Source organism: Leopardus geoffroyi, chromosome C1 (assembly GCF_018350155.1).
Source record: "Leopardus geoffroyi isolate Oge1 chromosome C1, O.geoffroyi_Oge1_pat1.0, whole genome shotgun sequence".
Taxonomy (NCBI): Eukaryota; Metazoa; Chordata; class Mammalia; order Carnivora; family Felidae; genus Leopardus; species Leopardus geoffroyi.
The window spans coordinates 214,735,635-214,762,039 of NC_059328.1; the positions used below are offsets into that span (position 1 = coordinate 214,735,635).

The 26,405-nt window shown below is 48.8% G+C and overlaps 1 protein-coding gene, 1 long non-coding RNA gene and 1 other non-coding gene across 5 annotated transcripts in view; 2 read left to right on the forward strand and 1 right to left on the reverse strand.

The window, feature by feature from the left end:
• EIF4E2 (eukaryotic translation initiation factor 4E family member 2) overlaps positions 1-7,368 on the forward strand; it is a 30,450-nt gene extending 23,082 nt beyond the window's left edge. The window contains exon 7 of one of the 2 annotated variants that reach the window (XM_045481733.1): positions 4,754-7,368. In XM_045481733.1, the coding sequence (XP_045337689.1) occupies positions 4,754-4,793 (40 nt within the window). In that variant the 3' untranslated portion in view covers positions 4,794-7,368. The remainder of the gene's footprint in view (positions 1-4,753) is intronic. The other variant, XM_045481732.1, reaches the window with a different exon arrangement.
• On the reverse strand, positions 7,161-25,764 carry LOC123599639. Of its 2 annotated transcripts, XR_006713238.1 has the most exons (3): positions 25,540-25,692; positions 16,115-16,262; positions 7,161-10,877 (listed from the first exon to the last, which is right to left on the reverse strand). It is a non-coding gene; the product is annotated as an uncharacterized LOC123599639 (long non-coding RNA). The 2 variants fall into 2 exon arrangements; XR_006713237.1 differs by lacking the exon at positions 16,115-16,262 and having other exon boundaries at positions 25,540-25,764.
• LOC123600159 lies at positions 9,614-9,717 on the forward strand. Its single transcript, XR_006713534.1, has one exon. It is a non-coding gene; the product is annotated as a U6 spliceosomal RNA (small nuclear RNA).
• Positions 25,765-26,405: the final 641 nt, after the last annotated feature.

Consider the following 26,405-nt stretch of genomic DNA (forward strand, 5'->3'; position numbering starts at 1 on the left):
CTGCTAGTATATACAAGGAGGGATGAAAAACAAGCATTGGCTGTAATGTTGGGTACACTGAAATGCAGGCTGACAACGGCAGCTACTTAGAATAAATAAGTCAGATTTCCAGAGGCCTGGTGCTATCATGCAATTGTTTTAATCATTTTAATAACATTACCATATTTAATTATTTCTAGGATATTTTTTGGTTTTGTTTTCAATATCCCTAAAATCAGGGTGCTCACAGTGAATGTGATAAGAAAGATTTTGGACGTAGTTTAATTAGCAACGTTTACTTCTTAGAGTACAGAAAACGATGGTATCTTTAAGAATCAATAGCATCTATGTTCCATCGGGGGAGAAAAGGCTTTAAAATGAAATTGGAATAATCAGAATGGGGGAAAACTGTCCGTCCCCCTTCACTAACACTGAATCCCTTGGGAAAGAGATCTCTGAATTGCCTTGAAATCCTGTATTTGCATCGTTGCCGTTTTGCGGTCTCTTCTTTCTTGTTTTTGTTGCCCCTATATCTTTTTTATCTGGCAGATGAAGAAGCACTTCATGGTTTAGGTGTTCTCCTGCGTAAAGCGCAGCTTTGGAAGTCTAATACTTGGAGTATTAGAGTCTAAACAAGAAAACCAACTCATGTCATTGTCTTAAAGACTTGAAAAAGACTCTCTATTTCATCCCTATCGCGTTACCCCTGAAGGGGTGCTCTCAGCTGCTACGCTAGCTCTGAACTGCTCTTTTAAAGGTTCCTAACACTTTGGCTCCTCGTCCTCTTCACCTTTTCTTTTCCCCCTCCAAGGAGACCATGATCTAGGAGGAACTAAAAACTGCTATTTAAGTAATTGTTCTTGAACCACAAATACTTCTCAGTTGATCTGATATTTTATGCTATGACATATAGCTGCTAATATTCTAGAACCATTTCATTTGATCTGCATTACAAATCAGTATTGCCCTTTTAACCATGACTTCAATGGAAGTCCCAGTTAGCTGCTGGGGAGGATTTAGGTTACTTATATGTCTGGGCTGGCATGCACAGAGCAATGATCTGTGTTGTTGGGGAATGAAGTTGGCCCTCAGTGGGAGATTAGAGATGGAAACTTGCCCCATTGAACCTAGGAAGGGTTTGTAGTTTTATTTAATATACAGGGAGGGAGAGGGGTGGTAGCCAGAGCTGGCCTGTGGTGGACAGCTGATAGCCAGAGAATGTTCCTCTGAAGACTGTACGGAAGCCTGTAGGCTGATTTGTGAGTGCACTCTCAGATCCCCCTCCAGAGCAGAGAGGTAGGGCTCCTACTCGGTGGCTCAGCTCGCAGTTTTCCCTTGAGGACCCGGAATCACTGTGGTCACTTCCTGCAGGAATGGAGAGGCATTCCTTTGAGGAACCAACCACCTTGCTCCTGTGTTATCCACCCTCAGGAGCTTGCCTCAACCTCAGCTTATTCTTCCCAGAGTTGGAATTTTTCCTTTCTAGAGAAGTACGAAATGGCAGAGCAGATTAGAAAACTGTTACAGAGTATTTGGGTAACAGTTTTCCCCCCAAATGCCTGGGAATGTGAAGCTGGAAGCCAGTTTGGATGGGGCGCTGGTATTTCTGTCCTGCTATCAGGATAAAGAGTCATCCAGTAGAGAAAGGTCTTTTTAATTTTTTAATGTTTTTTAGAGAGAGAGAGACTGTGCAAGCAGGGGAGGGGCAGAGAGAGAGGGAGACATAGAATCCGAAGCAGGCTCCAGGTTCCAAGCTATCAGCACAGAGCCTGATGTGGGGCTCGAACCCATGAACCGTGAGATCATGACCTGAGCTGAAGTTGGACGTTTAACCAACTGAGCCACCCGGGCGCCCCGAGAAAGGTTCTTTTTGACCCCTCTCTAGCATTGTGGGCCTTTTAGCTCCTGTGTCCTGTGCCCTGGAGTGTAAAACTCCTCTGGGATAAATTAAGATACAGGGAAAAACTGATGTCTGAAAAGCCCTTTAAATCAGTACACTGGGCTCAATATATTTATATATAATTTGTATTTTTATTTCATAAATTCATAGATGAGGATGTAAAATTTTTATTTCCTTCTAAAAGGTCTCTTGAAAAAACGAAAACAACAGAAGAGCCTTCCTGGTCGCTCATGCTCCATCACAACATTGCTAGGTGGCTAGAGGGGCTAGCTTTTAGGAGCTCACTCTGCATTTTCTAAATTATAGTTTGCTTTTATGAGAACAGAAGCCCATCTTTTTTGAAAAATTAAACGTTGCCTGTGACCTGCCACTCCCTTTCTTCTTTCTTCCTTCTTCCTTTTTCTGTCTCTTAATCTCTCTGGCACTGCAGCCTGGGGTAATGGACATAACCAAGGATTAGTTCTCAGCTGGTCTGAGATGAACACATTCCTCAGACGACATCTGGCACCGAGCTGTTCTCAGCCCACTTTTTTTTTTTTTTTTTTTTTTTTTAGAGAAGCTGGACCAGAGCCACCAGCTGCCACCAGCCTGTCATTGTCATTGTCAGCAGCCTGTCACCCATTCTCGTTGCTCTTTGTTTTCCTTTAAATCAAACTCTGGGGGAACTTAGCTAGATTATCCTGGCTTCTTATTCTTCTGCCCTTTTCCACATTACAAATAAACCTTAGAATAATTGTGATTTCTTAGATTTTCTGACCATGAAGAGATCTAGGACAGAAATAATTAGAATAAATAGTAAACATCTGGATGGGAAAGTGTTGTAGAGCTCTTCAGTTTACCTGCCACAGAGAGAATTTGTTTGTGGCCCAACCCCAACACAGTACAGGGACTCTTCCAAAAGATAGAGGTGACCTGTTTACAGTGATGAGTTGTCCAGAAAGTTCTCTCTTCTGTATCACTAATGGATGAAAAGGCTGGGTCCAGACACTTGCCTGCTGTCTCTCTTACTCCAAAGACAGATCATTCTCCCACTGTTAGAAAATTCTGTGATTCTACCTTCCCACACCCTGCCTTTCTATTCAGTCATTTTCCCCTGCTGGTTGACTTTTGCTCTGTGGGGAGAGAGGGAACTGGGTAGAGGGCAGAGGGAAGAAATGGAACAGAGCAGACTGTTCCTTCCTAACCACTCCTGTGTTATTAGAGAGGTTCTCTGACACGTAGTCTCAGTAGTACAGCGCATCATCCCCAAGGGGACTGGGAGATCACACACACATGGCCCTTACGCTTGCTTTTCTCTGTTTTATAGTCAGAAATGTTCCTTATCATCCTTTGCTAGTTACAGGTGGCACCTCGGTGGGATCTGTCCTTGTGAAAGCCCTTTTTAAGAAGATGATCACCCCATTAAGTTTTCTTCATGTTCAGTCTTCCCCTCCTTAGATCAAAATACTCAGTAGCCATTGATAAATGAGCTACATAGTCATGCGTCCAGTTATAAAAATACTAGTGGACTTTCGAGATGATATCAGTTTCTTCCCAGACAGAGTTCGCCTCCAGTTTCCCCTCTCAGTGTACTTGTCTACAGTCATTCATCTTGGGTAGTGAAGGCAGCCGACCGCCATCACAGGGGAGAGTCTGGTAGCCAGTTGCTAACTGGAAACTGCCATTTGTCTAGGCTGAGTACATTCTTTCAGAATTACCCCAGACTGATAACCATATGCCCAATAAATTGTAGCAATATTAAGATGGTCAGTTAAAGCTAAAGCTTCTAGAATGTCCTATCAAAACTAAAGGGAAGTAATGACTCAAAAATCAGGTGAATGAGAATTCCTGTTTCAGAATTTCAGGTATTTGAAAGTCTGAAGCTCTGGGCTACAGCAGAGGGCCTTTAAGGCCCTTTGTAGCCCTGAGACTGGGGGATTCAAATGGCAGTGTGGGCTGCTGAGATGTTGGGTTTCTAGTGTGGAGCAGGAAAGGTTTCTAGTGGGTGGCCAAGCCTGCCCACATCCAGTAGAAGGCAACTGAGAGGACACCTCTGATGATGTGTCACATACATCCATGCTTCTCTTTCAAGAATTCTAGCTGAGTGTCTTAAGGGTACTCAGATTTCACTTCGTGGAACACCCTTTTATAAGGAGCGATAAGTTTTGAACTAAAGATTTTTCAGTTGGTTGGTTGATTTTTTTAAAAAATACATGATACAATCACATGGATTTTTTTTTTTTTTTTTTTTTTTTTTTTAATGTATGTGTGTGTTTGTGTGTACGAAAGAAAGGGGTTTCCCTCCCACTCTCACTCCATCTGCTCAGGCTCTGCTGTGCTCCCCCCCACCTTCCCCCGTATGCTGCCCCACGTAACAAATTGTTGTTGGTTTCTTGTATAGCCTTATTGACTCAATGTCCATACAAGCAATGTGAACTCTGACCTTATTTCCCCCACCCCCACTTACACAAAACGTGGCATACTATGGGCACACACTGTTTTGCACCTTCTCAGTTTCTCCTGGAGAGCTTTCCGTATTAGTGTGAGCTTCCTTGGCTTGTTTTTTTTTAAGCTGCACAAGTGTCCCATTGGATGAACGTGCCATAATATTCATATTTAACCAGGGCCCTTTTTATAGGTATTTGGGTTGTTTCTAATTTTTGGCTCTTGAAAACAGTTGAGTTGAAGTGTTCAAAGGGACTTGGGAGGCGGTTTGCTATGTTGGCATTAGATTAGCAAGGAAGGGAAGTTCTGGGGTAGGTATGTCAGGAGGGCCCTGGAGCAGCTGAGTTCAGGCCTCCACCCCCACTCCCATCCCCTGCCCCATGTGTGTGCCGTTGCCTATAGAAGATCTGTGTATTGAATGCTCTGTTTTCTCCCATTTTTTTCTTTCAGGGACAATTCAAGCTTTCGAAATACAAAAATCACATTGTGAAAGTACACGAGCTGGCAATAATCCTTTTCTGTATGTGTGTGTTTGTCCGAAATGGATGGGAGGTCTCCAGCCGGTCCTTCCATCTGCTCACTGAAGGGACGTCCCCGAGCCGTGTGCTCCCCTTTTGCACTCATTCCTGGAGGACAGATTCCGCTAGACACCCTCCAGCATCGCTGACTTTATAAAGCGGAAAAAGAGAAAACGTGACTTTGTAATAGACAAACTTTTTTTTTAATGGGGTTCTGTGGGGGGGTGGAGTTCAGCCTTTTGTTTTGCTGTGTGCGGTCCAGATGCCTGTCGGGCGTTCTGTGTGCTCTCCTCTGCTGTACGAAGGGCATCGTGACCACGTGTACAAGCCAGAGCTGTCGACCGAGAGTTGTCAGTATTATGAATGTCTGTGCATCCAGGAAAAGCTTTTTGTTGGAGAGTCCGGAATGGCTATAAATGCTCTCTTCTAGCTCTGCCATTAAGTTATTGGGCCATTTTGTTTATTTCTCTCCCCTTTTCCCCCAAGCCCACCATTTTCTGAAAATGTGTTAACTGATTTTGTATAGTCTCCTGCCTTATGCCCTCCAGTTCTACCCTCCTGTGGGACTCTTTCTTCTTAGGCACTGCTGCACTTAGAATTTTAATCCAGTGGGCCACACTGGTTTCACTGAGGCAGCTCAGAAGGTATGCCTTGGTAAATCAAACTGGCGCAGAATCCAGTTTGATTAGGAGCTAGGTTATAATAGCGGTTCCAAGTGCGGGATTTGGAGCTGAGGGCAATGTCTGAAACCAGATGAGCAGGGCCTGTGTGTCCAGCCTGTTGCATGACCCTCATTGAGGAAGGGAAGCAAAAGCTTGGTTGTTGCCCAGTGTGAACACTTAATATGGTAAATTCTATGATCCCAAAACTGGGGCATCTGAAGAGAAGGTGACCGTGATGGGTGGCTTTCTTTGCATGGCTGTGCCTGTCTGCAGTGGTTGAGGAAACCTGCTTTCGGTCCTTGTCACCTGGTAGATAATGCTAGTAATGCGTGCTGACCCATGACGTCCAGACAGAAACCTCTGACAGGCCACTGCAAGCATGCTTTAAAAAAGACCAGTCAGGCATCAGAGAAGCCTGGTGATCTGACTCCAGAAGGACTGAAGTCAGAGAGGTCAAAAGAGCACCTAGGATTGAAATCAGTACTGAGTACGAGTCCCACAGCAGCCTGCAGGGAGCGCTGTCTTACTTGGCTCTTGTGAGCAGAGATCGCAGTACCTTAAATTAAGGCCTCTCCTAAAACCTGTCCTTGCCGGCCAGGGCCTTCGCCACCTGGTCTCAGAGAAGTCCTATGAGAGTAATAGGCATTTCCTTATTGTATTTATATTACTCTCTTCCTACTTTCCAAGTTCTGAACCCCCTCTAATTACCACTGTCTTGGGATGCTTTTTCCCCGAAAGAATGGGAGTGCAGGAACCAAAAGGGAGGTGCTTCCATTACAGGTGAAGTTAGATCGGATAAGAAGATCTAGCCATGATTTAAACTCCAGGAGTATGAAGAATGAATTGTAGTGCCCAGATAATTGTGAAGGGCTCAGGCAAACAGAGGAGCAACATTGGCTAAAATGGGGAGCGAAGGCCGCCTCCTGAGTATTTGTGTAGACCCCAGGGAGGGCTTCACGTTTGCCTACACAGATTTGCCATGAGAATTCCAAAGAGAGCAGACATTTGGATTTGCCCTCCTTGGGGCATCTACCTGTTGTGTGTGTGCAAGCAGGTGCGTATGTGTGTGATGTGTTCGTGAGGGAGGGTTCTGTCAGGCTGAGTGCTTGGGTGTACTGTCCATAGTTTTGCGCTTTTTTTTTTTTTTTTTTTTTTGTCTCGTTCAGATTTTTTAATCTCTCGTGTTTTCTAGAACTGCTCATGTTTTCCTTCTTCCTTGGCATTGCAGTATTTGAAAGTTATCTTTTCCCATCAAAAGATGCTGGCCCTGTGCTGGTCAGAACAAGAGTTATTTCTCTCAGGCAGTGTCTTACCCGCAGGGCTCTCCCGGATATTCTGTCCAGCAGTTTTAAGTGGGAGGTTGAAGAGTCAGTTTAGCCAAACCACCCATTTTCCAAACTGGCTTGAGAGGTCCTTTTACTTCCTTTTGACTCCATGGGCCTCTGCTACACTGCAGTATGACACGGCAGTGGTTATGGTATCACCTACTCTGGGGACAAAGCGGGCAAAAGGTGCGCCCAGACCAACCTCACTAACATGGTAGGTTGCTGCCTGGAGATGGGGAGTCACCTTCCACTTTGCACAGGTGGGCTGTTGTCCCCTGACCCCTCTGCTGGATTTTCCGTTTGAAATTGGCCCCTACTCTCGAGGGCTCTTCTCATTTTATCCTTCTATTCATGTGTGTGGGTTTTTTTTTTTTTTTTCCTGTGACCTTGGCAGTGGCAATAATTATCCACCTAGAGAGAAGCTTGTGGTCCGCGATGCTCCAAGAATGAACTTCCAAGAATTTGCCAGTGGAGGGGCAGAGGCTGTGACAAAGTGATTTAGTGTTGCACTTTCAGAGCGATTGTCTACTGCAGTAATAAATGAAAACTATCCGCAAGAACCAGGTTGTGGACTCTTAATGAAGGGAAATGGGGGCACTGGCGGTGGTTGCTGCGAATTCTGCTCTTGCGTGCGTGGCTCTTTTAAGTCCATTCCGGAACAAAACGTGTAGGACAGTTCAGACAATGCAGTATCCTTGACATGTGTTCTAAAAATATTCTCAATTTAAAATTTTAATATCCAAATACAGTTTATTTTAATTCTCAGCTTGGGGTGAGGACTATTGGAACAGAAGGAAATTCAAAGGATTAGAATTTGAGGAAATCCCCAAGTGCCCATGTGAAAAACCATGGGAGAAAGAGACGTTGCAGAGCCTCAGTCATTGTTGATGAAGGATTTAAACGATACAGTCTTGGGACTCCGTTTCAATAGATAGAAGCTTCCTGTGTCTGTCAGTCATGGTCCAAATAGAAGACAGAACCCACGCAAGTCATGTTAACAATAGGATAGGATTTTTGACAGTGGAAGAACCAGGAAGTAGCAACTCCAGGAAGAGCTGCCTCCGGATGGGTGCTCGCCCGGTGCTGGTGTCCCTGGGGCACAACAGAGCGGCTCCGGGGGGGTCAGAGGGGTCAGAAGTGACGACTGGGTCTGGCTGTGGCTCTGGCTGTGGCTCTGGGAACGTGCTGCTGCTGCTGCTGCTGCACAGGGGTGATGCTGATGGGGACAGGAGGGAACAGGTCCCTTTTCTTCCTCCGGCACTGAGGCCTCCCTCAGGTGCATCCTGCTGGAGAGGCCCAATGGGATGCCAGCTGGCAGAGCAGAAATGTCAGCAGAGTCCCGTGCCCAGCATCACACAAACAGTTAAAAATACTGGGCGTGAGGCTGAGAAGAGCTTAATAATTGGTAGAGCCTTCCCCTTTAGCCACACAGCATCTGTACACACCCCTTGACATACATTTGAGCTTTAATACGATCACAAAAGCTACTTAACTGTTTCTGCCCAAGATGTAACTGATTTTAAGAAGATGGACGCACTCTCTCCAAACTAAGGAAATGTAAAACCCAACAATCAATGTATGGATCTCTGGGCCATGTCGATTCCTCCCATCCAGTCACAGTCTTGTCTGAGGAGAATATAGGATAACAGAATGAGACCTAAGCCCTACATGGTAGGGGCGCCTGGGGGGCTCAGTCAGTTGGGTATCCATCTGTTGATTTTGGCTAAGGTCATGATCCCAGAGTCGTGGGACTAAGCCCCACATCAGGCTCTGTGCTGAATGTGGAGCCTGCGTATGATTCTCTCCCCCTCTCTCTCTCTCTCCCTCTCTCTCCTCCGCCCCTCTCCCCCATTCTCTTGCTCTAAAAATTTTTAAAAAATGGGGAAAAGTAGACTACATGGCAAAGTTAGCTTCCAACAGAAACAGCACGAGATAATGAGGAGTGAAAAGGAACGTGTGTGTGTACACACAGAACAATCCAGAAAGAATATGTAGAGTGTGTTGTGAAGCTGGAGTTGATATTTATAACTGCTGTTTCCACTACCTGGTCTCTATTTCCTTTGCCCTCAGCCAGGAGGATCTCAGCTGGTCAGAATTCTTTTGGCATGGTTGATCCAAACCTTCATTCCTAAAGGGTCTGAATTAATTGTCCTGCCTTTATTTTTTTTTAGTTTTTCATTCATTGTTGCTATTTCTAAGAGGGACCTACAGGATTTTCTAGGTTCCAGCCACGGTCTTCCCTGCTCCTGTTGTATCGCAGCACCCAGACTTCCCTCGGTAATACTCTCCAGCCAGTAGACTAATCCCCATACTAGCTTGTTGGTTCAGTGTCCCGATGAGCCCCAGATAGCCAGGTGAGCCTCAATATGCAACCCACTGGAGCCATCGCTGGGCGCCTGGGTGGCTCAGCCTGTATGCGTCTGACTCCTGAATTGGCTCAGGTCATGATCTCACAGTTCGTGAGTTCGAGCCCCGCTTCGGGCTCCGCACTGATGGCACGGAGACTGCTTGGGCTTCAGTCTCTCCTCTCTGCCCCTCCCCAGCTGTGTGCATGTGCATGCACGCACTCTCTCAAAATAAATAAATTAAAAAAAAAAAAAAAATGGAACCATTGCTGTGTTCCCTGGTAGAAACATTCCTGCTCTGAAAACCAAAATCTCCAAGTCAGCAGAGCCACTTTGAGTGGACCCGCGAGAGGAGCCACTCCCACTCCCATCCCTGGATTCCTGGACCCATGAATTCTGGTTGGGGGAGAGTAGTAAAGGCAAAGCATATACCGCAGCCTTTAAGGTAGAACTCTCCCCTGTGCTCGCTTCGGCAGCACCTATCCTAAAATTGGAACGATGCAGAGATGAGCACGGGCCCTGTGCGAGGCTGACACGCAAATTCGTGAGGCGTTCCAGATTTCTCTCTCTCAAAAAAAAACCTTCGGAGGGAAAAAAAGGCAGAACTCTGCCCTTTCAGGATGTCGTGTCCCCATGGCATTGTAGCTGAGTCTTCCATGGGCCATTTCACTCTTCTATTTATCCAGCTGTTTCTGCGTGGTGAGGGATGCGGTAAAAACCCGTGAGTTACGTGATCACAAGTCCATTGCCTGACTTCATTTGCTGTGAAATGAGTTTTTTTAATTAAAAGTACTATGCAGGATGCCATGCTGGTAAATAGGCATTCCATCAGTCCACGGACGGCCGTGCTGGGAAACGCATTACGGGCAGGGAGTGCAAATCCACATCCAGGAGACGCATCCACTCGGTTTGCCAGAGGCCAATGGAACTAAATCCAGCCCTCTTGCTTTTCTTTGAGCTCTGTCCCCTGGCCACCTGGATGGCCTCTGCGTTTGGGTATTTCTCATCTCCCTTTGTCTCTGCCCCTGGGCCCTGGGTCCGCTTTCCCTGAGCTACAGTCCTGTGTGGTGCCAGTCGAAAGTGTCCCCCGGGCCTAGTTCCACATGACCCTGACGCTGAACTGCCCTGTAAGACCATTCTGACTCAGGTTCAAATGTCCCGGACAAAGAATCATCTCCACCCCCGCAACTCATAAAAGTACAGCTCTCTGACGTGTCTGCTGCAAAAGAACAGAGTCCACAGTTGGCTTCTGCAGACCTCAGAATGTTCCTCCAACACTGGCCTCCTGCCTGGGAGCCTGAGCAGTTCCCTCCCGGAGGGAGGCGGTTCTCTCCTGGAGCCTGAGGCGGTTCCCTCCCGGAGCTCACAGTCGGCAGGGGAGAAGCTCCAGGACACAGCAAGTGGGGTGCAAAGGCAGGCGTGCATAGTGCCGTGGGGCCGCTCTGGGGGGCTGTGGCGTCCCAGGAAGGCCGGGGAAGAAGCAAGGCCTCCTCAAGGATTTGGGGCTCGAATGCAGTCGGCGGGTGCCCGGGCCGGTGGGCAGGTAACCCTCTCTCACCCGGACTCTGCAAGGGCAGACGTGGGAGCGGTGGGCTCCGTGCCGGAGGCGTTCCCGCGGTGAGGCTGCCACCGCGTGCAGCAAATGGTCCCAGTCGATGAACGGTTCGTCGCGCGAGGCGCTGGGATCACTTCGTACACACGCTTCGCTTAGTCTCCCAGCGGCCCTGTGGAGAGATTGTTATGGTCCCCTGTTTACAGACGAAACAGCAACTTGCACAAAGTCATGTGTCCTGTAAGGACAGAGATGGAGGTTGACCTTGGGTCAGCTGAGCCCCGAGTTCCAAACCTCCTCATGCAGGGAGGCTGTGGCTCGCCTAGTGTGCAGGCCTTCCTTGGACTGATGGCACACGGTCAGGCCCAGAGTGGACCCAGGCCCTCTGGCTACATACTGACCCCTGCTGCTGCACGGTGGTCCCCGTGGGGGAGAGGCCCACCCAGCCGGCCACAGAGAACCAAGAGAAAGCAAGCAGGGTAGCTTCCCCTGAGGCCCCAGTAAGGGGCAAGAGGGTATAGTCGTGTGCTGGCGGGGTGACGTTTATATCCTTCCCCTAATCCCCCGCCATCCTTCCAACCCCAGACCACACCATGCGGGTTCCACAACCATGAATATCTGCCCAGATTATTCTGTCTACAGTAGCCCATCACCTCGTCAGAGCCTCTGCACTGGCTTTGCAGGAAGCGAATTCCCACCCTGAGAGCAAAGCGTCCAAGTCTCTACACATCGCCCCAGCCAGCAAACCCAATGAGGTTTGTACCCAGGGACTGACCTGATCGCTACCTTGACCTCCATCCGGGCAGGCAGGGGCTCAGAGCACCCCTCCACCGACCACACTCTCAATCAGCAACCCGAACACACAGAGAAACCTGAATCAAGGAGGTCCAGACCACGAGCCCAAGAAGGCAGGTGGACCAACCAGATGTTCCGCAGCCGGCAGATCTTCCTGCTGTCCCCGGCTGGAATATGGCTAACGTTGACGCCCCAAGAGCCAGAGGCCCGTCTCAGCCTTGGCCTCATTCTGCCCTCCCCAGACCACTCTTGCTCCCCTTCAGGAAGGTTCCTGGAAGGTGGTGGGAGTCCTACAGAGGCTGAGCACATGCTGGTCCCCCACCCCCATGATCTGTTTTCTCAGTTCTCTTCTCCCTCCTTGAAGTGTCTGCCGTGCCCAGCTCCTGCCCCCCCCCCGCCCCCCGGCTGTGGTCCTGGCCCCCTCATTGCTGTCACTAATTCAGCTGCGTGTATGCCTTACTCTTCCCCCACCCGACCCCATGCACACCTTCTGTCTCTTGATGGTTCCCACTTGGCCCTTTTGACCTCCAAGCCCCTTCATTTCAAAAGCTAGGGGCTGGCCCCTCCCGTGTGACAAAATGGCCAGAGGTCCCTGCCCTCCCCTCGCATGGTGCTTCTTGGGAGACTTTCAACAGGCAGCCAAGATTGGGACCACAGTCTCGGAGGGGCCTCCTGCCCTCCTTCCCACCTGCCGATGTCTCCCTAGCACCCCCAGTGTCTTCCCCTCATGTAATCAGTGTGTTCCCACCGCCCCCCACTCCAGCCTCCACAGTCCCACCCCAAATAGTGGCTCACTCTGATGTGGAGGACAAGGTAAAAGAAATGTAGAAGAAAAGAAAGAAAGAAATACCCTTTGCAGCCCACTGACAAATGCTTGAGACAGAGTGACCTTCCTCCGGGAACACAGCTGCCTCAAGTTAATACTTTGCTAGAGGCAAAAGGCAACCAACCTTAGCTCGCCATTGGCCTGACCTCCAGGATCCTCTAAGTCTTCTTTAATACATAAAAAAACACATAAACTTTTCTATAATAACTTCATATAATATATAATAGCTTCCTTTATCTCTACCCCTGCCCTAAGATACATGCTAGCCCTCCAAACAGATGGCCCACTGATACACATCTTCAGGGTCTCACGACTGAGGTTTTACTAGACAGGAGTAAATAACTGTATCCTAACAGAAGCCAGCCCCTCGAGGTCCTGGAAACCTTGCCTCCAAATTCCTTAGAGACTTAACGCTCCCTAAACCCGCCCTCACTTGAAAGTATACAGTCAGTCACGCCCCCAGTGCAGCTGTAGCCACAGGTCCTGTCCCCGTGCTTTAATTAATCCACCTTTTTGCACCAAAGATGCCTCAAGAATTCTTTCTTGACCATTCACTCTCGAACCCCAACATTTCACATCAACTCGACTGAGCCCAACACTGCTGACTGAAGGGCTGCCCGTATTTCTTCAGTTAGTGCCCTCCTAGGTCATATTTTGGCCAGACTGAGTTCCTAGGGTGCCCCAGATACACCCTTGTTCTTCCTGCCTGCTGTTGGAAAACCCCCCCCTCCACCCTTTGCCCACCTCTATCACCCTTCCAATATTGCTTCCTCCAGGGAGCCCTCCTGGTCCCCTCCCGCCTGAATCACAGAATCCTTGCATTCCTATAGCGCTGGGCACATGCCAGTGCCCTTGTCTGTTCCTCCTGCTGGGGGTGGGTTCTGTGATAGCAGGGGCCACTCCCTTGTCTCAGGGGCTGAGTTGGAGCGGACACCCACAGATACTGGCTGCCCAAAGAACCTTTGCCAAAAGCAGATGAGCAAAATGCCTTAGTCATGGTGGTATTCTGCACAGCACTGCTTCTGCCCAAAGAACTCATTTGACAGCAAATAAGTGCAGCCACGGGGATTGTGCGAGAGGGCTTCCATGGTCTTGTGGATGGGCCACCACCCTGAAGCGGGGCGTGAGGCTGTTGATTTCTGTGTTTGAGTTTTGTACACTGGGGATTCATGAATTCTTGCTGCTTGTAGTAGTTGTTCTGATGATTCGCTTGGATTTCCCAGGGATGCGGATAATCTTATCTTCTAATAGTGAAAGGGTTCCTTTCTCCTTTCAGATTTGTATATCTCTCTCTTCTCTTCCCAGATTGCATTGGTTAGCACCTACAGTACATTCTTTTTCTTTTTTTAAGAATTTTGTTTATTTTTATTATTTTTTAATATTTTATTTTTAACTATTTATTTTGCGAGAGAGCATGCACGCACGTGCAAGCAAGCCAGGGACAGGCAGAGAGACACAGACAGAGAGAGAGAGAGGGAGACAGAGAGACAGAGAGAGAGAAGAGAGAATCCCAAGCAGCCTCCATGCCCAGCATGAAGCTCAACACAGGGCTTGATCCCACAACTATGAGATCACGACCTGAGCTGAAATCAAGAGTCGGGCGCTTAACCGACTGAGCCAACCAGGCGCCCCTCCAGTACATTCTTAAATCATGTTGCTACTAGTGGGCTTTTGCTCTTGCTCCTGACTTGGCGGGAATGCATCTAACAGTCTCCATTAAATACCATTCTGAGTTTGGAGCTAAGATATATTCAATCCTGTTAAAGAAGAGAACAAAAAGTGTAAACGTTGCAGGGCAGAGCGCGCGGATTGTGAGAAATAGGCCCACGGACCCAATCAAAGGGGGATTCGGACACTCGGAACACAGTGAAGCCAGGCTTTACTCAACATTCTTGCAAGAGAGGGTGTCTGATGGACAGGCACACTCAGGGAAATTACAGCAGGCAATGTATCTCCTAGCATGCAAGTCCCTCCCCTGATTCCTCATTGGATGAGCATTACAGAGGCAAGCCCCTCCCTTGATTCCTCATTGGCTGAGTACTACAGAGCTTACAGCCTTACCCAGAAGTAGCCTATGCCCAGGTAAGGTCAAAAATACATTCCTTGAGGTGATGCACAGACTTCAGTTCTTTGGCACATACTCAGGCAAAGCCCTCGAAACACAAGCCCACTAAATGAAGAGGGGGAAGAAGAACCAGGAAGTGAAGTGTCTAAGGGTTTGGGACTCCACTGAGGTGGGGGAGGGGGGCTCATACATATTTCCAATATGTAAACCTACTGTTAACTAGACAGCACAACTTTCATTTGGTATTTCTGAAAATAAATCATCTCACTTGCTTCTCACATGGATGTACAATTCTTTTAGCCAGTTCCCTTTATATAATGCACATTTGGTTTATTTCTAATCTTTTGCTAATCGGAAGAAACCTGCAATAACTAACTTGCGTATATCTCTTATCATTTTGCACATGTACAGTCTCTGCAGGATAAATCCCCGGGAGCGGAACTGCTAGGCAGGGTCAGAGTAGAAGGACTTGATAATCAAGGCCAAATTTCTCACCAGCTTACACGCTCACCAGTGATGTGCCTGTTTCCTCACAGCCGCACCATGATATTGTGATTTATAAGAAATATATATATATTTGGTCATTCAGACAACCAAAACATATTTTGCATGTATGTTTGGGTTTCGCTCTTGGCTCATAGCTCCCAAAACCTTTGGAATTTGCTGAGCGGTAAGAGTGATGGGAGCATCTTTGGGTATGACCCTCAGTCTTTGTCCTCAGTTCCTGAAATCTATTCACAGCCACAAAGGTGAATGAGTGTCTTGTTATTCACAAACCCTTTTCTGGGGTATGTTAATGAGCGGCTTTAGGAAAGCACCTAAATCTGAGGGCTGGTTGCCTGGGAAACCAGTGTGACTAGATGGCTTCCAGGGAGGGAAAGAGGCTGGGGGCTGATCACCAAAGGCCAAGGATTTGATCAATCGCACCTCTGTAGGAGGCCACCATAAACCCCAAAAAGGTGGGGCTCTGGAAAGTTTCCAAGCTGGGGATGCTTCCTGGGGAGCCAGGAATGTCGGTCCCAGACTCCTCAGGGACAGAAGCTCCTTTGGCACAGAATTTGCCCTATGTATCTCGTTATCTGGCTGTTGATTCATATCCTTCAATTCCTCGATAATCTGGTGAGTGAACAGGTTTTCTGAGTTCTGTGAGCCATTCTAGCAAATGAATCGAACTCAAGGAAGGGTTAGTAGGGACCTCTGATTAAAAGCCAGTCGGTCAGAAGCATAGGTAGCAACCCGGGCTTGTGATTGGTGTCTGAAGAGGAGGGCAGTCTTCTAGGACTGAACCGTGCACCTGTGGGTGCACAGTGTCAGAACTGAGTGGAATTGTAGGACACCCAGCTGGTGTCTGAGCATTGCTTGCTGGCTTGGGGAGCTCCCGCCCCCCCCCCCCCCACACACACACACTGGAATTAGGAGCAAAACACGAATACCTATCAAATGTGTATCCTATAAAACTTTTTGATTTATGCTAATTTTGATAAGTCAAAAAATAGCTCCATGTCATTCTTATGAGTGAGACTGAGTTTCTTTCATATATTTAAGAATGATTTGTTTTTGCTTTTCTAATCATAAATATATGATTAATGGTCAATAGACCATTTTTCTATTAAATTGATGGATCGTCTTTTTCTTATTGACTTCTAGTAGGTCTTGGTGTATTAAGGAGACCATCCCTTTGTGATATGAGCTTGACCCGTGCAAGGAGTCCAGGGAGGCTCACCCGATGTGATGAGATGAAGCCGCCATTCTGTTGGTGGCCGAGGATGGGCAAGAGAATCCAGGATGGGTTGTATCTTCTTAACAAGAAAATCTGTTTATGCAGGTAAGCTTGGCCCTAAAGTGACTGCCGGCATAACTTACTGTGGAATCTAGGGTATAAGAAGACAAGGTGCCATGAGGGCAGTGCGAGCATTTCTGCCCCCCATCCTCTCAGTGGGAGGAGCTACAATGTGTCTTGCTTGTGGCAGCTGCTGATAGGTCTTGCTCCGCTGTCTCCTGTACCTCTGGACAGTGTGAGCAAGGGTTCTGGCCATGATTTGTCGACACACTTAGTTCCTTTCTCTGTCCAGTAATCACTGTCTCCTATGGACAGCCCTCCGCTCTGATCTGCCGGGTTGTCGAGTGCTTTCATCTGCTGCCCCCCCCCCCCCGCCCAAAAAAAAAATCACAGACCAGCAGAGGAATAAGTATTCTTTTCTAAATTGTCTGGTTGTGCCCAAGACGTTTTCACATCCAGAGTCTTGCTGTTATCTTTTTCTTAATGTTTATTTTTGGGAGAGAGAGAGCAATAGCGTGCACGTGAGCAGGGGGGAGGGGCAGAGAGAGGGAGAGAATCCGAAGCAGGCTCCAGGCTCCAAGCTATCAGCCCAGAGCCCGATGTGGGGCTCGAACCCATGAACTACGAGATCATGACCTGAGCTGAAGTCGGACGCTTAACCGACTGAGCCACCCAGGCACCTGATGCCCCTATCTATTCAAGTTGGCCAGTCTTTCTTTTTATGACTTCTGGAGTTTGAATCCTACTTGAAAAGGCTTCTCAGATGTACTGACAGAGAAAGGCAACGGTTTGGAAGAACCACAGGTCAGCGGTGGAGAGATGGGAACCAATCGTACCGCCACAGAAGGGATTTCAAGGAGGGCCTGGCTTGCCCCAAACCAGGAAGGAGCACGTGTGGGCAGGGGCTCCAGGCTCAGGAACTGGCCAAGCTGGTGAGGCTGCAACCGGAGAGCACAGACCAGAGAAGGGTGCTGGCAACCGGTACCTAACGTGATTGGCCGACAGGCCGCAGGAGGCAGGAAGAAGGTGACTCACGGCAGAGCAACAGGGTAGGCACACAGAGTAGGAGATTCAGAAAAAGACTGGAAGGAAAGGGCCACCTGCACGTGATCAGCAAGACAGCGGCTCCAGGAGATGGCAGAGACCGGAGGGTGGGCAGGGAGAGGCGGCTGACGGAGGGGAGGCCGAGGACCCACGAGGGGAGATGTGCGGGGGCAGAGATGTCTTCCCTGGTGAGGACACAGGATGAAGCGCAAAGGGAGATCACAGCCACGGTAAAGCTCGCCTGCTGGCCGACACCATCGCTTAACTGGACACACCTCGTCCCTGAACGTGCGCCCTGCTCACCGGTATCTGAGCCCAGGCACCCGAGATTCTAACAAATCACTGTCCTAGCTTAAGTCCCTGTTACTTTCCTTGATATGGAAGGCGGGGGGGGGGGGGGGGGGGGGGAGCATGAATTAAACAAGACAGGGAGCACCCGTGGCTCTTCTGAGCCTGGCCCCCTGATTTCACAGCCTTTGTCTGAGGCCTCAACTAGCGCAGAGCAAGCAGTCCCCCGAGCAGTGGTCACCTTAGATCCCGCGCAGCCTCAGGGCGGATCTAGGCGCCAGCCTGGGCTCAGAAGTGTCACTCCAGCAGCGTGTCAGCTCACCTGGACTCCAGTGTGTGGTAGCAAAGCATCTGCCAGGTCAAGGGCACCTGCAGATGAAAGCCGGCGTCTCCGAGAACTTCAGCTTATGGAAGCCTTCCTGCAACGTGCAGCATTTCTTACTGCCGTCAAAGAGCCCGGTAAAATGCTAGGAGCTGCTGGAGTGAACCCTACAGTGCCGGGTTAGAGGAGGAGATATCAGCCTGAGATTATGTTGACTTAGCTGCACACACATATGTACACAGAGAGAGAGAGACCGCAATAGATACAGGCGTGCGTAAACAGCATCGGCGGGTCTTGCTGATATCACGGGCCCTGACAGGATGTGACGAGGACACTTCACCTCTGAGGTCCTCTTCCCCAAATCCACAACCTGTCTGTTTCCTCATGAGAAAAGATCAGAAAAGCCCACAATGAGGGATAGTCCACAAAATTCCGAAACACCTGACCTATTTAGTAATATTCAATGCTATTCAAAAGTGTCAATGTCATGAAAGACCAGAAAAGACCTGGAAACTGTTACAGATTAGGAGAAACCAAGGAGACATGACGACTAGATGTAACATGGGATCCTGGACCAGAAAAAGGACACCAGTGGAAAACCTGGGGAAATCTGGATAAAGTCTGAAGTTTAGCTAATGGCAGTGTACCAATGCTAATTTCTTCGTTCTAATCAATGTACCGTGGTCATGGAAGATAGTAATATTAGGAGAAGCTGGGTGAAGGGTGTATAGGAATTTTGTGAACTATCTTTGCAACTGTTGTGTAAATCTATACAATTATTTCAAAATAGGGGCGGCTGGTGGCTCAGTCAGTTGAGCGTCCAACTCTTGATTTCGATCGAGCCCCCCGTTGGGTCCCATGCAGAGTGTAGAGCCTGCTTAAGATTCTCATTCTCTCTCTCTCTCTCTCTCTCTCTCTCTCTCCCCCCGCCCCATGCCCATCTCCCTAATTCACGCTCTCTCAAATTAAAACAATAAACAATTTAAAAAAACAAAATAAAACTATTTCAAAATAAAAAATAAAAACTCCAAGGGGCGCCTGGGTGGCTCAGTCGGTTAAGTATCTGACTTTGGCTCAGGTCATGATCTCACTGTCTGTGGGTTTGAGCCCCGCATCTGGCTCTGTGCTGACAGCTCAGAGCCTAGAGCCTGCTTCGGATTCTGTGTCTCCCTCTCTCTCTGCTTCTCCCCAGCTTGTGCTCTCTCTCTCTCTCTCTCTCAATAATAAATAAATAAACTTAAGAAAATTATTTTTAAAAAGTCCAAAATCTTGCATGGGGGGGTGATTCTTGATTTAAATGCCTCCATCTTGCTCCAAGGTGGGGCCTGGGATCCTGCTTCTCCAGAGCAAGTTCCTGAGGCTCCATCAGTGCCAGTAGCAAGGCATTGGTAAACAGGCCTCTTACTCTACCCACCAGGCTCCCCTACCCTGATCCTTGTCCTAAGTCAGCACACAGCTTGCAAGTGCTTTTGGTTCCCAGCTCTGACCGGGCAAGTTTAGCCTGACAAGAAATGAATGTGAGCCCCACTTGGTACAAGGGAAACATTTTGTGACTTCAGGTCAAAAGAGACCACGCTAGGGGCACCTGGGTGGCTCGCAAGGTTAAGTGTCTGACTTCGGCTCAGGTCATGATCTCACAGTTCGTGAGTTTGGGCCCCACGTTGGGCTCTGTGCTGTCAGTGCAGGGCCTGCTTTGGATCCCTGTCTCTCTCTCTCTCTCTCTCTCTGCCTGTCCTCCACTCACGCTCTCTCTCCCTCTGTCTCTCAAAAATAAATAAACATTAAAAAAAAAAAAAAAAGAATGAGGGGCACCTGGGTGGCTCAGTTGGTTGAGCACCCAGCTCTTTGTGTTGACTCAGGTCATAATCTCATGGTTTTGTGGGTTCAAGCCCAGGTGTAGTTTGCACTGGCATAGAGGAGCCTCCCTGGGATTCTCTCTCCTTCTCTCTGTCCCTTTTCCACTCGCACTGTCTCTGACTCTGTCAATAATAATAATAATAATAATAATAATAATATTTTTTAAATGATCCAAGCGACTTAAAAAAAAAAAAAAAAAAGACCATGCTTATGAGGCCAAATAGGACCCACCCCCACCCTGGCCACAGCAGGAGGAAAAGTGTTTAGGACCTCAAGTGGCAGGTGATAAAGAAAGAAGCCCCAACGAGGAGACACGGCTCCCGAAGGACCAGCAGAAAGAAGACAGGTGGGCAGCCCCAAGACTAGGAAGCGTAACCCACTTTGCCCATCAAGGAGCCCCTCCTGATCCCCCACTCTAGGTGGGCTCTGGGTGGTCTGCACATGTCAGAGCGCTGGAGTCTAAATGAAGGAGGCACTGCCACCTGCTGTGGGTCACTGATGGGCCAGTGGTCAGACTGTCCCCTCCCGGGTTAAGGCATGCTAAGGTGGTCACAGATCAACCGAATCACAGCCAACAGGCAGGAAAGGGGCACCGTACCAACACTAAGCTGGGTCTCTAGAACAACTACTGGCAAGATGTAAATCCAAAATGAGCTGAGGCTTGCAAAACTCACCACAGGCCATATAAAAGAGCGTCTGATTGATGATCAGAGCATAAAAGGAACTGGGGGCAAATGGTGTGAGATTAACAGGGGAAGAACAAACTGCCTTCTCTGTTGGAAAACGGGTCAACCCAAGGGTAGACCAGATGGCCGTAATAGAATCTGGGAGTCAGAACTGAGGACGACGGGCTGACTTCTGCTGCCTTCTGGAGCTGCCCTGGCACCGGTGGCAACGGGCAGCCTGCCGGTTTGGCCCCGAAGGTGCTAAATGTCCAGGCTCTGAGCCCCGGGCCAACTGGGAAATGCTCAACGGCTTATTTATAAAATGATGGCTCAGTGGTTAAGTTTTTCCAGACTGCAGCTGCCAGGAAGGGGTAGACAGGAGTGCTCTGAGACCCACCGTGAGCTACACAGGAAATTCCTCAAGACACAAGTCAACATGACGTAAGATATCAACTGGTCCCGCACCTGTCGTGCCTCTGCCTTCTCTCCCAAGACCCAGAGGCCCAGGGCTCACTAAGTACCTCCTGGTCATGCCCTTCCTTCCACCGCCATTCTCCCCTCCAGGCAACCCAGCGCCCCTCCCCTGTGCTCAAGCCTCCCTTCTCACCGGACAACAGCACCATTTTCAGTGTATCTCTGCACACACTTTTTCCTGCCTCATCTCTACCAAATACACTTCATCCCTCTTTCTAAATGATTTCCTATTTTTAAAAAAATGCTCATTTGGGGGCACCTGGGTGGCTCAGTCGGCTAGGCGTCCGCCTTTGGCTCAGGTCATGATCTCACGGTTCATGGGTTTGAGCCCCACATCAGGCTCTCTGCTGTCCTCGCGGAGCCCGCTTTGGCTCCTCTGTCCCTGTCTCTCTTCTCTCTCTGCCCTGCTCACTCACTCTCAAAAATAAATAAATACATTTTAAAAATAAGTAAAATTTAAAATGTTCATTTGATAAACTGTGGGGCATCCATACAGTTGGTTATTATTCAGTGATAAAAAGAAATAAGCTATTGGGGCGCCTGGGTGGCTCAGTCGGTTGGGCGTCCTGCTTTGGCTCAGGTCATGATCTCGCAGTCCCTGGGTTCGAGCCCCACATCTGCTCTGTGCTGATAGCTCAGAGCCTGAAGCCTGCTTTGGACTCTGTGTCTCTTTCTCTCTTTGTCCCTCCCCTGCTCATACTCTTTCTCTCTCTCAAAAATAAATAAACATTAAAAAAAAAAAAGCTTCTATCGGGAGTGGTTTGACTTTCATTAAATGCTTCTTCATAGATATCAAATGATCTTTTCTTTTCCTTTGCTATATTAATGGGACAAAATTCATGAATAGGTTATCGAATTTTTTTTTTAATTTTTTTTTTAACGTTTATTTATTTTTGAGACAGAGAGAGACAGAGCATGAATGGGGGAGGGTCAGAGAGAGAGGGAGACACAGAATCCGAAACAGGCTCCAGGCTCTGAGCAGTCAGCACAGAGCCTGATGCGGGGCTTGAACTCACGGACCGCAAGATCATGACCTGAGTCGAAGTCGGACGCTTAACCGACTGAGCCACCCAGGTGCCCCAGGTTATCGAATTTTTAAAAAATATTTATTTATTGGGGTGCCTGGGTGGCTTAGTCAGTTAAGCGTCTGACTTTGGCTCAGGTCATGATCTCTCAGTTCGTGGGTTTGAGCCCCGTGTTTGGCTCTGTGCTGACAGCTCAGAGCCTGGAGCCCCTGGAGCCTGCTTCGGATTCTGTGTCTCCCTCTCTCTCTCTGTCCCTCCCCTGCTCATGCTCTCTCTCTCTCAAAAATGAATAAATATTTTTTTAAGTTTGTTTGTTTATTTGTTTATTTATTGGGGGGGGAGGGCAGAGAGAGCAAGAGAGACAGAGAATCCCAAGCAGGCTCCGCACTGTCTGTGCAAACCCCAACAGGGGGCTCGAACTCATGAACCATGAGATCATGACCTGAGCCAAGATCAAGAGCCAGACACTTAACTGACTCAGCCACCCAGGGGCCACAGGTTATCGAATCTTGAACCATGTCTGCATTCCCAGAACAAAGCTACTAGGTTGTGAAGGTTCCTTACTGAGGTCAAATGCAGGATTTGATTTGGTAACATCTGCACGCAGTTAGCACCCCCCGCCAGACTGCTCCGAGGGTTCCCCCTCCTCTTCGCCATTTATTTATCTTCTTCTGCACTGCTTTGTCTCTTCCCAGCTAAAAACGACTTCCCACGCCCCCACCCTTTGTCTCTCTCTCCTTCCCTTCCCAGCCTCTGAAATGAACGGTCTAGGCCAGCAGGCACCACTACCTCACCCCCTCTCTCCCGAAGCCCAGAAGCCACTTCCCATCCTCCCTCCGCCTTCTCCCTGGCCTCCCTGGCCTCAGGCGACCTCATCTCACTTGGCTTTCTGGGTGGGCTTCTCCGCCCTGGGTTCCCTGCCCCCACTTCTCCGTTCCTCCCAGGACCACAAGTCAAATCCTCCCCTTCTGCCCCTTTCTCTGGGCTCTTCCCACCATCAACAGGATCTCGGATTAACATCCAGGCTGTTGCTTCCTCTCCCCACCTGCCCGCTTGACATGAGATGTCACTGTCTCCCCATATTCTGCAGGTCTGAAAGAACTCGTCACCCCACGTGGCCTGGACTTGGGAACAGTGGCACCCCTCTGTCGCTCCTGCAAGTCCTCTTAATTTTCTTGGGCACGCTTCTCATAGCTGCCCTTTCCCCTTGGTGCCTGGAAAGCTCTCTTGCTAGCACTGATGTCACTATGTAGCTGAGCCTTTGATACATATTCTCATTCTGTCCCTCCAAGCCCTGAGAGCCTGGTAACAGTGATCCCATTTTACAGATAAGGAAGCTGAGGCTTTAGGAAAGGAAGCAATTTACCAGATCAGGTATCCAGTAATTTCGGAGCCTAAGAAGAGGGGGGGACTCCTCAGGCACCCCTTCCTCAGCAGACCCTTCCCTCCAGGGTCTGTCCCAGGTCCCTGGATGTCTCACTGTCTGGTTTGTCTCCTGCTCCATTTTCTTCCTCAGCTGGTGATGAAGTCAGACACCCAAACACTAACCCACAGCCCTGATCTTGGAGGGATGTCAGGGAATTAAGGACCAAGTGGTCAATGATGGTACCTGGCTAGTTTAGTCAGTAGAGCATGTGACTCAGTCTCAGGGTTGTGAGTTAGATCCACATGTTGGATGTGGAGCCTATGAATAGAATAGAATAGAATAGAATAGAATAGAATAGAATAGAATGGAATGGAATGGAATAGACTAATAAATCTTAAAAATAGAAAAGGACCAAGCTGTCAAAATCCTGTGGCCCCCAAAGTCTCAGCCCCCCTTTACCATAGGAAGGTGGCTTTTGGGGAGGTGGGATTTCTTGTTGTGACTCCCCATTATCTAGAAAAATAACTTCAACATGGAAGTTTAATACCTGGGGGCAAGCGGTACAGGACAGGTGGAGTGGACACAGGCTTTGGGGTCAGGAGCGTGCTAGCTATGTGGCCTCACGCAGCTCTGACCTCAGGTCCTCATCTGGGAAGGTAGTGATTCTCTACCCCCTGAAGCTCCGTTAGGATCAAGTAAAGTCCCGAAGAAGCCGGGGCAGTGCCGGGGACGTAGTGGGGATCAATGAGCCGCAGCGATTACCAATAAATGTTGGAGCTAAGTGGGGGCCATGGTTCCTGTGCCCCAGGAGAGCGGAATGTAAGGGGCACGGCAGCGCCATCTGGCGGTCACTGCCCTTTGCTGCATTTCGGCCCTCTTCAGGGAAACCTACAGAACAAGTCAAGGCCACGCATACCCCAGGACCCTGTATCCAGCGGGGCTGGCCTCGGGGGCCACTGAGAGAGGATAGGCAGGGCTTGAGCTATATGGGTGTCACCTGGAGTGTCCAGGTCCTGTCTCTTCCCACCTTCCCACTAGACGTGAGATTTTAATGTCACCCCAGATCAAACAGGTCTGAAAGGGAGCGCATCCTCCCCATTCCCCCTTCCAGAAGTCTCCTTCATCTTCCACGACTTTTCAACAGAGGAGAAATTGACTAACTCCGCAATAACGTCTTCCGCTTTTAAATGATTCTTCAAGCAGGGGTGCCTGGATGGCTCAGTCAGTTAAGTGTCCATCATCCGCTCAGGTCATGAACTCATAGTTCATGGGTTCAAGACCACGTAGGCTCTCTGCTGTGAGCACAGAGCCACTTCAGATCCCCTGTCCTCCTCTCTCTCTGCCCCTCCCCTGCTCGTTCTCTCTCTAAATAAATAAATAAATAAATACAACTTTTTTTTTTTTTTTCTTAAAAAAAAAAAAGAGGCGCACCTGGGTGGCTCAGTTGGTTAAGCTTCTGACTCTTGGTTTCAGCTCAGGTCATGATCTCACGGTTCAGGGGCTCAAGCCCCACATCAGGCTCTGGCAGTACAGAGCCCGCCTAGGATTCTCTCTCTCTCCCTCTCTGCCCCTTCCCTGCTCTCTCTCTCTCAAAATAAACATCAAAAAAAAAAAAAAAAAAAAAGAGAGAGAGAGAGAGGGAGAGAGAGAAGAAAAATAACAACACCGGCAGCCACCACAGTAACAATTAATGCTAGCAAGAAACATTATGAAGGTACACACTAAAACTAGTAAAAGGGGGCAAGAAATGGGAATCTTACATGGTCTCAAAGTTTCACCCCACCAAGCATTTGTCAAACGCATAGGGAATAAGAAATTTATAGTATTAGAATCTGGCAAGTACCACCAACTATCAAGTGGACTGTTATTACCACCAGTCGTGGGACAGAGGAATATCAGGTGCCACCTACTAGGTGTGTTTTTTAAAAACTGTAAGATATTTCAAGCACACATGGTTATTTGATATATGTATACATTGTGAAAGAATTCCCCCTAGTTAATTAAACACATCAGTCACCTCACGTAAGTGTTACCTACTTTGTGTGTGAGAACGTTTAAGTTCCGCTCCCTTAGCAAATTTCATTTACGGTATTTAACCACCCAATTTCTGTTCCGGTTGGGCGCAGGGACGCGGGGATTCCTCACCACGACCACTAGGCGGCACTGCGGGTTGTAAGTCCCCCGCCCGGCGCGAGGTGTGAAATCCTCTACCGCTGAAGCCGGGTTTGTCCCGGCGGAAGAGAGAATCGGGACCTGAAAGCTTGCCAGACCCCACGGCCTCCTGCAGTCGGGGGGCCAGGGGTGTTGACGTCCGCAGTCGCACTCACCTGGCACGGCGGAGACGGGGAGACGCGCCGCGCGGCTCCTCGGCTGCGGCCTCCCCGGCGCTCACCCGGCGGGTCGCGTGCGGAGAGTGGGCGGGGCTACAGGGGCTGCGCGCAGGTTCCGCGCGGCACTGACCCCGGTGTTTTAAGTTAGGGCGCACCCCAGGCTGGAGACACCCCGGAACAGCTTATTTCTAAAATAGAGGCTCCCAGGCTCCGCCTCCGGAGATTCCGGTTCCAGCCGGAGGTTGCTGAGAAGACGAAGACCACACCCCGTCTGCCGGAGTCCGGGGAAGCGAAGCGAGGCCCTGTGTGTGAGCGTCTTAGCGCTGCTGGCGGCGAGCGCATAGTGGGTGTCCGTTAAAGGGGAGCTTTTATTATTTTCAGGGTTAGCAGTTAGCCATTCAAGCCCCTAGGACTGTGTCAGCACAGAGTAGACACCCGATAAATGGCTGGTGAAGCAACCAGTTCTGGGAGCAAATAGGAAGAGAAGGCGAGGGTGCTAGATCACTCAAATTACCGGGTGGGCAGGCACAGATCTGTTTTTTCTTGACATTTTAATTCAGAAAGTAGAAGTTCAGGGGCTCCTGTGGCGCAGTTCGTAGAGGTCGCCACTCTTGATCTCAGGGTGGGGAGTTTAAGCCCCACGATGGGCATAAACTTCATATATTTTTTTCAGATATTTTATTTCTTTTTTAAAAATTTAACACAACCACCAGTAGAATAACATTGCAATAATGTTGCAGTTGCTAGGGGAAAAGAAAAAAAAAAACACAACACTTGACTTTTATAGCAAAAGAGAGTAAAGGAAAAACCAGGGGGAAGCATAAAGTACAATGACAAAGTAACTTCAAACATATTCATTATCA